Source organism: Pristiophorus japonicus, chromosome 1 (genome assembly GCF_044704955.1).
Source record: "Pristiophorus japonicus isolate sPriJap1 chromosome 1, sPriJap1.hap1, whole genome shotgun sequence".
NCBI classification, from domain to species: domain Eukaryota; kingdom Metazoa; phylum Chordata; class Chondrichthyes; family Pristiophoridae; genus Pristiophorus; species Pristiophorus japonicus.
The window spans coordinates 95,153,861-95,166,495 of NC_091977.1; the positions used below are offsets into that span (position 1 = coordinate 95,153,861).

Here is a 12,635-nt window from a genome sequence, read left to right on the forward strand (position 1 = left end):
CTCGTTGGGCCGGAAACATACTGATCAAGAAAGTTCTGCTGAACACACCTCAGAAATTTGTCCCGTTCTCTGCCCTTTACACTATTACAGTCCCAGTCTATATTAGAATAGCTGAAGTCCCCCATTTTTATGACTCTATAGTTCTTGCACCTCCCTGTAATTTCTCTGCAAATTTGCTCCTCCATATCTTTACCACTATTTGGTGGTCCATAGAATACACCTAGTAGTGTAATGACACCTCTATTAACTCTAGCCATATAGATTCTGTTCTTGACCCCTCTCCTTCATTAATACTGCCACACCACCTCCTATCTTTCCTTCCTTATCTTTCATGAACACCTTATAACCAGGAATATTTAATACCCAACCCTGCCCTTTTTTGAGTTAGGTCTCAGTTATTGCTGCAACATCATATTCCCATGTGGCTATTTGTGCCTGCAGTTCACTTACCTTGTTTACTGTGCTTCATGTGTTCATATTCATACACTTTGAACCCATCTTGGGCCTCTTAGGTAATATCTTTTAGTATTCTTAATAATCTTAAGTATTCTCTCCAAGTTGGACCCCACTTAATAACTTACTATTTCTTACTTTCGTGCTCTCTGCCTCTCCCAATCCCTTGAGCACCTTATTTTCCCTTTCTAATGTTATATCCTGGTGCTTACCCCCCTGCCAAATTAGTTTAAACCCTCCCCAACAAAACTAGCAAACCTCCACGCGAGGATATTGGTTCCGGTCCTGTTGAGGTGCAACCTGTTCGGCCTGTACAGGTCCCACCTCCCCAGAACTGGTCCAATGCCCCAGGAATCTGAAACCCTCCCTCCTGCACCATCTCTCCAGCCACGCAGTCATCTGCTCTCTCTTTCTATTTCTATACTGGGAGTAATTCGGAGATTACTTCCTTCGAGGTCCTGCTTTTTAATTTCTTTCTTAGCACACTTAAATTTGCCTGGAGGACCTCATTCCTCTTTCTACCTATGTGGTTGGTACCAATATAGACCATGACCTCTGACTCCAGGGTGACTAAGGCTGGGAACTCAACATCCAGGTGTATTCAACATTCAGGAAGAATAGTGATAAAGAAAAAGGAGCTGGGGTAGTGTTGCTGGTTAAAGAGGAAATTAACGCAATAGTAAGGAAGGACATTAGCTTGGATGATGTGGAATCTGTATGGGTGGAGCTGCGGAATACCAAAGGGCAGAAAACGCTAGTGGGAGTTGTGTACAGACCACCAAACAGTAGTAGTGAGGTTGGGGACAGCATCAAACAAGAAATTAGGGATGCGTGCAATAAAGGTACAGCAGTTATCATGGGTGACTTTAATCTACATATAGATTGGACTAACCAAACTGGTAGCAAAAGGTGGAGGAGGATTTCCTGGAGTGTATAAGGAATGGTTTTCTAGACCAATATGGGAACCAACATTGAAGAAGGCAAATGGTATGTTGGCCTTCATAGCTAGGGGATTTGAGTATAAGAGCAGGGAGATCTTACTGCAATTGTACAATGCCTTGGTGAGGCCTCACCTGAAATATTGTGTTCAGTTTTGTTCTCCTAATCTGAGGAAGGACATTCTTGCTACTGAGGGAGTACAGCAAAGGTTCACCAGACTGATTCCCGGGATGGCAGGACTGACATATGAGGAGAGACTGGATCGACTGGGCCTGTATTCACTGGAATTTAGAAGGATGTGAGGGGATCTCATAGAAACATATAAAATTCTGACAGGACTGGACAGGTTAGATGCAGGAAGAATGTTCCCAATGTTGGGGAAGTCCAGAACCAGAGGACACAGGGGGGTACTGAAGTTGCATGTTCAGCCATGAACTCATTGAATGGCGGTGCAGGCTAGAAGGGCTGAATGGCCTACTCCTGCACCTATTTTCTATGTTTCTATTTTCTATGTAAGGATAAGGGGTAAGCCATTTAGGACTGAGATGAGGAGAAACTTCTTCACTCAGAGAGTTGTTAACATGTGGAATTCCCTACCAAAGAGAGTTGTTGATGCCAATTCATTGGATATTTTCAAGAGGGAGTTAGATATGGCCCTTACAGCTAAAGGGATCAAGGGGTATGGAGAGAAAGCAGGAAAGGGGTACTGAGGTGAATGATCAGCCATTATCTGATTGAATGGTGGTGCAGGCTCAAAGGGCCGAATGGCCTACTCCTGCACCTTTTTTCTATCTTTCTATGTTCACCCTCCCCCCTCAGAATGTTCTGTAGCCGCTCAGTGACATCCTTGACCCTGGCACCAGGGAAGTAACATACCATCCTGGAGTCATGTCTGCGGCCACAGAAATGTTTGTCTGCTCCCCTAACTATTGAATCCTCTGTTGCTCTCCCACCTTTCCTCCTCCCCCCCGTACAGCTGAGTCACCCAAGGGTGCTGTGGTCTTGGCTCTGGCTGTACTCCCCAGAGGAACCATCGTCTTCACCAGTACTCAGAACCGAATACTGGTTAGAGAGCGAGATGCACTCAGGGGTCTCCTGCACTACCTGCACTCCTTTTCTGTCTGGCAGCCACCCATTCCCTCTCTGCTTGTGCACTCCCTATCTGTGGGGTGACCACCTCCTGAAACGTGCTATCCACAAAACTCTCAACCTCGCGGATGTACTGCGGTGACCCCAGTTGCTGCTCAAGCTCGAGCTTCTCCAGCTGACAACACTTCCTGCACATGTTTTTGTCCAGGACACGAGAAGCGTGCTGGATTTCTCACATGGCACAGGATGTGCATTCTATGGGACTGAGCTGCCCTGCCATGCTTTTATTTATTCAACAATTAACTACTTTACAGAAACTTAAGACTAGGATGTATCTAATTCATGTTATTAATATATATTATTAACAGTTACAATTTAATATAATATTAACTGTCACTACTCTTCTAGCTCCTGCTTTTTCCCTAATCAGCTATTTAACCCTGGCCTCTAACATGAATAGAAAAAAAACATTGTGACCTTTACTAACTGATCAGTTACCAACAATCCTGTGATGTCACGCCTGGAATTTTTTTTCTCTCGACGCTGCTCTGTTTATATTCTGCTGCCTCCTCGCCATCTCCTCCTCCTGTAGCGCTCGACCTCCATTATATCACAGCAAGGAATGGATCTTCCTAGCCTTCTTCTCAACTCACCCCCACCCTGTGTACTCTGCAGTTTTGGATTCGTTGAAATTTCCTACACCTTAATATTGGCAAAACTATCTTGTTCGGCTCCCAACAACACGTGTGTGTTTCAGCCACCAAATTCATAACTCTTCTGGGTACTCGCTCAGCTTGCAACATGTGGTGTACAACCTCAATTCTCTTGTACTCAGAGCTGAGATTCCTAACCCACATCTGGGTCATCACCACGATTGCTTTCTTCCACCTCCAGAAAATTGCCACTCACTTCTTTACCTCACATTTTTGCTGCTGAAATCTTCATCCATGTGATCATCATCCACAGGGTTAATTTCTCAAATGTTTTAGTCAGCAGTTTCCCCACCTTCACCCGTCACAACATTCAGCTAATCCAGAACACTACAGTCCCAGTACTCTCCCCCCATACCCATTGCTTCTGCCTGTGACTAACTCCACTTGCTCCCCAGTAAACCAACATCAAGATCCTTGTCTTTATTTTCAAACCCTTCGCAGTCTTGCCCCACTCTATTTGGGAAATTGTCTCTAGGCATGCATCATAGTACACATTTGCTATTCTTCTGCTTGTCTTCCTCATTCCACATTGGAGGCTGATAGTTTATAGCCTTTGTACCTATTTTTTCTCATTGAGGGCTCAGACATTCTTCTACATGAGGATTGTTGTTCAAATGCAAGCTCTTGTTCTCTATTAGGCTTGTGGAACTCATCTTGTTTTCTCAGTAATTTGGAATTAGACCATGTGAATTTTAATGTAGGGGAACTGTTTGAATCTGGATCTTATCTAAATTCATCCTTAGCACCATGTTTATCATATTAGAGTTGGTAGCAAAGTAACTTCTTCCCTCTCCCAATGGTCATTTCTTTCCTCATCTATCTTATTTTCACGAGACAAAAAGTGCAAGTGAATTACTTGTGGCAGGTCAGGATATATCATAGAATAGGATTTTACTGACTTTCAGCTTTCTGTTCAATGCCCAAGCAAGTCCAGTAGTCCCGCATTGTGCTGTAACACTTTGCAATTGTGCATGGAATGAGTATAATAGCATCACTTATGTTGATAAGCAGAAAGACTGTTTTTGGATTAAAAAGATAAATATCCAAACCAGATGAGTTTAATGCAGTATCTTTAACATCTGCAACAACAGAGGGCAGTACACAACCAGTTTCTTTTGAGTCGTCCTTTTTATCTAACCACCAGGGAGCTCCCTCTTCTTACTAATGACTACACTGAAGGCTGCACCTATCTCAGAGGTGTCTCTGCATAATTTTCATGCTTATCAAATAAAAGTAGATTGAGATGAGTGTTATTAACCAAAAGTGCTGTCAAAAATCAATCAGTAATAAAATAAACAAACAGTGCTGCCATTTCTCTCAGCAGCGGCCCACATAGCTATGTTGGTGCCTCCTACTCCTAGCAGTGCTCCCCTCCTCCTCAAATTGCACTGCTCAGCCTGATTACAGCAGCAATAATCTCTGCTAAAGAAGCCCTGAGAGGTTCACATTGGATTGCCGAGTCTAAGTGCGCTAGCATTCCTGCTCTGCCCAACCCACAGACTGCATCCCCATAGAAGGCTACCAGCCAGGAGTAATCATATCCTTTCCCACAAAAACATTAAAGCAATTTGAGGGAGGTAAGGGACAAGTAGAGAGTAAACGATCCAAGGAAAAGATTAAAACAGTTGACTGTGCACTTTGCACTCCCATTAGGTGATGCTTCATGTTGGAATGTAAGCTTGTAATATTACGCCTATTGTGTACTCCATTAAATTCTCCCTCCTTATATTTCTGGGTGTTTTGATTCTATGTTCATCACTTACCAGTTTTAGTGAAATTGTTAGCGACTGTTCACGATTATTACTGTGATTCCATGGCTTGGAAATTTCTAGTCTCACCCCTACCACACCCACCAAAATTTACCATAACAAAATCACGGTCCTAAATACACTTTACAGCTGTCTATAGCTAACTTTCCATCTGCAACGTCCCATAGTTGTTGCAACTAACAGTCTTTCTTTCATAAATGTTGTCACTAAACAAATCTACTTGCCCCCAGGGATCTCCCAACACTGTTCTCAATGAGCCAAGAATTAGGAGCAGTCTATGCAGGACTGTCAACACTGGAGAAAGGTTCGCAGTGAGATTTATCATCAAAAAGAATGAAGCCGATTGCAAACCCATTTAAACAAATGAACTGGCTATTTTTATGAGAGTGACATGTCAAATTAATCACAGTTTAAAAACAAACATAGTGAGCCTCACTCCAAAAAAGAGTTAATAGTTCTGGATCGGTGGGGGTAATTTTAACTTTTGCTGGTGACTATACTGGACATAAATAACAAGGACCAGAAAACCTGTGGGCCAGCGAACCTGGCATCTGTGTGGAGATCCCGCCCACCGGTAACCTCATCGCTGACCCGATAGCTGTCAGACACTATTAGCATACCATGGGCTGTTGAGAATAAGTGTATCAACTGGCAAATGGTGGAAGCAGGGCACACCTGAGGGTTCAGGCCACAATACAGGTCTGGATCCACAAACAGGAAAAAAGATTTGGGCAATGTTTAGTGACCTCATTATAACTAGATAAGTACTTTCTCTGGGTGGCGTTGGACCGGCAGCTTTTGCCAGCTTTCTCAGTAGCTTGGGGCGGGCAGGTGCCTGAGATGTGCCTCTAGTAGCATAGGTTACTCTAATGTTATAATCTGGCTCCTCAATGCTTTGATCTCTTTCAATTGTTATAACGTTGTTGCTTACCTCGACAAATGGTCTTTAGCAACAAAAAAAGACACTGCATAAAAGAGCATTTTAGCAACTCATTGACAACTTTCTAAATTTGTATTTTATAGCTTGTTTCTTTGGACGTAAGACCACAGTAAGGTCCAGACGTTTGTCACAGAAATACACATCACTGACCTAAAATGGTAACCCGAGTGGCATTTATCGCTCCACTGCATTGGTTGTCGAGCTGATAGTGAACACAGGAATATTTCACACTAGCTCAGCAAGCTCTCCATCATTAAATACCCAGGCACTTGATTTCTTTTTAAAAATGAGACTAAAATCAGTAAGTATAAGAGCAAATAGTAATGCTTAAAAGGAATGAAGGTCACATGATCATGCTTATTAATTATGCTTATTAATTCATAGCAGAGAGGAATGTGTTTGCATGCTTTAATTTCTGCACGTTCTTAAAAATGGTTAGTATTGAGTGCAGAGAGAAAGCGACCTCCAAGATTTTATTAGTAGCTGTAACCAAACATTAGTTGAGGTCATGCACAAATCATGTTAGGGTTCAACAGCCTACCAAATCTTTGGAAAATTGTGCAATAGTTACACGAGTCAAGCACCTTTTTGGAACCGGACTTTGGAAAGGATGAGGATTTGATCCTTGAGAATATTCCACCTCCGCGCTCTTGCTGGAAACCACAATTTCAAAGAGGAAAGTTTAATTTCTGTTCAAATTACCAGAGTTAACCTTTCTATATTATAAAATATTCTTCAAAGAAGGACTTTAATGTCCAATGTTGCAGCTCTTAGGCCATTCCAAAAACTTCATCTGCCACAATTCTTCTTTAAATGGAAGTAAAACTGATGGAGAATTGCCAATGAGTAGAGTGGCACAGCATGACAAGGTATATCATAGAGAGAGATCCTAACTAGTCAGTCATGGGGTGAAATTCCAGGAATGCACATCACCTTAGTTCTCCTTCTACGTTTGGAATGGTAACATTGATGAACCTGGTTTGATGTGTAAGGAATGTATACACTGCTCAGTCCAAAGAACGTAAGAACATAAGAATTAGGAGCAGGAGTAGGACATTTGTCCCCTCAAGCCTGCTCCGCCATTCAATGAGATCATGGCTGATCTTCTACCTCAACTCCAATTTCATGCACTATCCCCATATCCCTTGATTCCCTTAATATGCAACACAGCTTACTTCCTTAGCAAAGATTTTATGAAGGTGCAAACAGTAGATATAGAACCTAGTAATGTGTGTGCCTGTGCACAAATGAACAGATCTCACTGGATGGTCGGCTATTGCATAATTTTGTGGTGCTTCAGGCATGTCCCTCATGATGTGCTTGGGATACCAAAGCCACAGTACTGGGTAGCAGCAGCCAGCGAAGAGCTGCTCGCTGTCTGCGGCGCACTGGGTAACTGTCGGGCAAAAAGGAAGAGCAGCAGCCAAATTGTGGGGGAAGGGGAGCTACTAGAGGGGGCTGTGGTGGCAAGGGACAGCGGTGTCCACAGTTTGTTTTGCGTTTTTTAAAGGCTGGCTTCATTTTGGTGCTAGTTCCAAACAGTGCTGTGTAGCTGGAGCACTGCTCAGGTACACTAGCCAAATTATCAGTGGCTGCCTAATTTAAATGGAACTCGAGAGCCTAATGACCTTAGGCACCCAGACCTCTTTACACTTATCAGCTGCACGGAGGTGCACTGGATCTCAGACCTCTGTGTCTTATTTTCAGCTATAGTATTATTGGTTCATGTTAAAACAGAAAATATAAGGCCACAAGTTATCTTTAACTTTACTGCAGCCTTTAGATGTTTCACCATTATCTCCATGTATCACCTCCTGTAATCTCTACATTGGTGGTCTAAACTGCTTTTATAAAATTGTTGATAAAAGGAGGAAGTTGCGTTCATTTTTTCTTTCACTTTCTTTCTGTTTCTCCGTGTTCAAATATTCCAAGAGGTGCTCAACACAGCATTCTTACCATAAGCAGAGAGAAGTCATCTCAACTTTATAAGGAGGACTAAAGTGACAAGATACCCCTGGCATTCAATTCCATGACCGGCTGTTATAACAAGCCAGTTTTTACCTTATTGTCATTTTCCATTAGCTTCACTTACATTTAAAGGAGAATTGTTGTAATTTGGAGGAAGCTTAGGGCAGAATTTGTTCCTGAGACAGTCCAAGCTATTACATTAGGCATCTGAGAAAATTTGCATTGCAGAAGATACATCTGCCACAAAATCAATGGTTGCTTTCAACAAGCTTTTACATTTTTTTTTTCAATTAACTAACAAATATAAGTATTAGTAGTAAACGTGATTATGTCGCTACATTAACAATTCTCCCATTATGCTTACAGACTTGTTAAAACAACAGACAAGTCTCTTTACCAAGACACCAATAACACTTTAATTGTACCTTCAAGGTGTTTGTAGATACATCAATTAAAATACTCTAAGAATTTTTGTGAGAATAATGATTAGCTGTCTATAGATGTTTTTCTGATTAATATTTACTTATGCTACATACAACAACCATAAGAACATAAGAACATAAGAAATAGGAACAGGAGTAGGCCAGACGGCCCCTCGAGCCTGCTCCACCATTTAATATGATCATGACTGATCCAATTATGGACTCAGGTCCACTTCCCTGCCCGTTCCCCATAACCCCTTAATCCCTTATCGGTTAAGAAGCTGTCTATCTCTGTCTTAAATTTATTCAATGTCCCGGCTTCCACAGCTCTCCGAGGCAGCGAATTCCACAGATTTACAACCCTCTGAGAGAAAAAAATTCCTCCTCATCTCAGTTTTAAATGGGCGGCCCCTTACTCTAAGATTATGCCCCCTAGTTCTAGTCTCCCCTATCAGTGGAAACATTCTCTCTGCATCCCCCTTGTCAAGCCCCCTCATAATCTTGGAACTGCAGTTATGAACTCAAACTAAACTGATTGTCATACTGAGCAGCATGCGACTTCATTCATAGTTTCACAGCATGGTTTGTGAGGTAGTGGAAGTACTTTTATACAGGAGAAATGCCTAAGTTTAAAAACAGGTTCTAAATTCTTAAACAGGTCACAAGAAAGCTGAGCAAACAGTATCCTATTATTTCAATGTTTCTAGCTATAAACAGAAAGAAGAACAAAAGTTACATTTAGAAATGAGAAAACCTCCATCTTAATGAGAAAAGGAGAACCAATTTTGTTTGCAAAAATCAAGCAACAAAATGGATGAAATAGTTATTTAGCTAATGATCAGAAAAGGGATGGGGGTGGGTGGGGTGAAGAGTTATTGTGAAAAAATATCTTTGAAACTGTCATCCAAGTGGATGTCTGCAAAATAATTGTATAAGAAGAGTAGAATGGAATATAAATAAAACGGATGATATTGTTGTTATAGAATTGAGACCTCATCTGGAATATCATGTGCAATTCTGGTCACTGTACCATAAAATACACAGGTGGGCCACCCCAACCTGTGTGAGAACACCACCGCAGGTCGGGGCTATAAATAGAGCTGGAGCGTCGGGCCCTGGAACATGGTGGGCGAATGAGGATACGGGGCCCAGAACAGCTGAGGGCCCAGAGGCAGCACGGGCCTGCCCACACTGCGTTATGTGTGCGCACCAAGGTCCGTGCAGCAGAGCAGGTCTCCAGTCGTCCTGGTTCAACCCTTGCCACTGGATAATGGCCTAGCTCTGTTAAGCCCGTGTGGTGGCTGATGTGCAACGGTCACCACACGTTAAAAAAATCCACGCATAGGCATTTTCCACCCCTTCAATTGGAGTTCAGGACCGGAACATCGGTTCCTTCATTGAAACATCTGTGAACTCTTGTGGAAACAAGTCATCCTCATTCGAGGGACCGCCTATGATGATGATGACCATAAAAGTGGTCCTTGCTGGGTTCAGCAACCAGGATGGGACTATGTCTGAGGACTTTAAGCTATGAAGATAAGTTAAAGAAGTTGGGCTTATTCTTATTGGAAAAGATGAAAACTTTAATTATGTCACCTCAAGGATTCCTAGTTATGAAGAGAATTGATAAAATTAATCAAGGAAAATTGTCCACACTGGCAAAGGCTTCAGAAATGAGGGAACATGATTAAAATGCAGAAATTAGGAGTAAATAAGGATTTCAAGCAGAAAAATTTAGTATAGAAGATAAAAGGCTAGATTTTGCTGGAAAAATAATGATGAGGCTCTCAGTGCTCCCCGTAATTTATTGTGTAAGTCGGAGAGGTACTTCTGATGACCACACATGTACAGTTACACGCGGAAATCAGGAAGTTGCTGTCGCAGATGCAACATTCCTTCAAAAGCTTCCAAAAATGGCATCTCGCCATCTGATTCACCATTCAAATATATTGAAAAGCGTGAAGTTCCTGTACTTATCTCATAGATACAGACTAAAGTTGCCACAGAAAGTTAGGGCGTTTAGCACCCTTTTAACAGCGTGGTATATCTTAATTAGTGCCAAACAACCTCTCTGATACTGAAAATTAATGTTTACAACATTACATTACATTACAACAATGACTAGACTTCAAAAAGTACTTTGTTGGCTATAAAACACTTTGGGACATCCGGTGGTCATGAAAGGCGCTCTATGAATGCAAGTCTTTCTTTTCTATTTTGGAATCTCATTCCTCAAGCTTTTAATTATTGTTGGAGATTTTAAAAAAATATACTTTTTAAAAACTTTTTCATTGTCTTTTTTTCTCTCTCTCTTAATCCCATCTTTCTGTCCATCACTTTATTTTGCTTTCTATACCTGATTTGATATTTAATTGAATATTCTAACTGATACTTCCTGATTCAGACTGTGCGCTGCTTATGAACAACTCTTCAATCTGATTGGTTTAGGAGATACACAGTTGCTTGCCTTGTTTACACAGGTCCCAGATACCTGTAGAGGGCGCTGCGTTTTTTTGATGTTTGTCTGTCAGGAGCTTGCCGTGCAAAACCCCATGGAAAGTCTGTGGGCAAGTGCAAGTCCAATGAATGACTGGTGCCATTTGTTTGCAACTCAGAGCAAAATACAGCCCTATACACATATGGAATGAGTTACTAGGGAAGGTCATTTAAACAAATAGTGAAATGCTTTCAAAAGAAAATTAAAACTGTTTCTTTACAAATCATAGAAATCATAGAAATTTACAGCACAGAAGGAGGCCAGTTGGCTCATCGTGTCCGTGCCGGCCGACAAAGAGCTATCTAGCTTAATCTCACTTTCCAGCTCTTGTTCCGTAGCCTTGTAGGTTACGGCGCTTCAAGTGCATATCCAAGTACTTTTTAAATGCTATGAGGGTTTCTATCTCTACCTCACCCTTTCAGGCAGTGAGTTCCAGTCCCCCACCATACTCTGGGTGAATAGATTTTTCTTCAAAACTCCTCTAAACCTCCTACCGCTTACTTTAAATCTATGCTCCCTGGTTATTGATCCCTCTGTTAAATGGAATAGGTCCTTCCTATCCAGTCTAACTAAGCCCCTCATAATTTTATACACCTCAGTTAGGTCTCCCCTCAGCCTCCTCTGTTCCAAAGAAAATAACCCCAGCCTATTCAATCTTTCCTCATAGCTAAAATTATCCAGTCCGGCCAACATCCTTGTAAATCTCCTCTGTACCCTCTCTAGTGCAATCACATCCTTCCTGTAATGTGGTGACTGTATGCAATACTCTAACTGTGGCCTAACGAGTGTTCTACACAGTTCAAATATAACCTCAAAAAAGAGGGGATGTGGGAATATGGTGAGAATAAGAATGAGAACAGGTGGGATTAAAGATGGCAGGATAAATGGCATTTTGTTTTTCCGAGAATGTTCTGTTTCCTGTGATTTTGGTAGAAATCTTCGCCGATGGTTAGAAATCCCTTTTGAATTGTGTCCATAACAGCTGAAAGAGCTTCAGATTGTATTTCATTCCTATTGCTTAGTTAGCTTACTTAGAAAACGCTATAGTATATGAGTGAGTGAGTTACTGGCCAGAGTTTTAAAGCCCAATGGACCGAAATTGCCCCTCTCCTTAAGGCCCATTACCATCTCGAAGAGGCGGTAATGGAGCAGAAAAGGCTTCATCAACCAGGGACAGACACATGGGCCGACGCAGCTGAAAGTACCCCCGGGCCGCGAGTGGCAGGAACGGGTTTCCATGCTGCCCATCGGGCATGCGTAGACCTCCTTCCGACAGACTGTGACCCCTTTCCGCCCCGCGCGGGAAATTGCACCACAGGAGTGAAGCTGCCGCTGGTCGGTCTCACTGACAGCCTCTCCCAGTCGGGAAGCTGTGTGTGGCAGAGTGGCACGTCCACCCTTAAAGGGGAGGATGCGCTGTCGTGGTCGCCATGTTATTTACATTGTCAGCCAACTGCGAGGTTGGCCCGACAATGGTGACCACGGGTTCGACTGGGCCACCAACAGGCAGCCCGGCACCCCCTCTTGGATACTGGGTTGCTGGCCCGGCCGAAACCCTCCCTGGTGGCCCAACTAAACTAATTGCAGAGTTCGCAATTTACCCTTTTAACTGAAGGAGAGGGACGTTGTGATGCATCAGCGCGACTCATGTCCGCGGCGCTGATGACTCACAGCGACGGCCGACCCGCTCCAAGGACACTGCCGCCCCTCAACACCACCCCGACTGGAAATAAAAGCCAAAGAGCTGAATATCGGTCCAATCTCCGCCCCATGGATTGGGTGGAGAAAACACTACTGAATCAGTAAGTGCGTCTACATTTTGGTCGGGGGGCAATTTCGGCCCCC

At 42.7% G+C, this 12,635-nt stretch overlaps 1 protein-coding gene across 2 annotated transcripts in view; it reads right to left on the bottom strand.

Moving 5' to 3' along the window:
• The window catches only part of syk (spleen tyrosine kinase), a 230,052-nt gene that overhangs the window by 32,754 nt on the left and 184,663 nt on the right, over positions 1-12,635 (bottom strand). The window contains exon 7 of one of the 2 annotated variants that reach the window (XM_070881762.1): positions 6,488-6,556. The exons of the other annotated variant lie outside the window; for it this stretch is intronic. Within the exon in view, the coding sequence (XP_070737863.1) occupies positions 6,488-6,556 (69 nt within the window). The remainder of the gene's footprint in view (positions 1-6,487; positions 6,557-12,635) is intronic. 2 annotated transcript variants of the gene reach the window in all.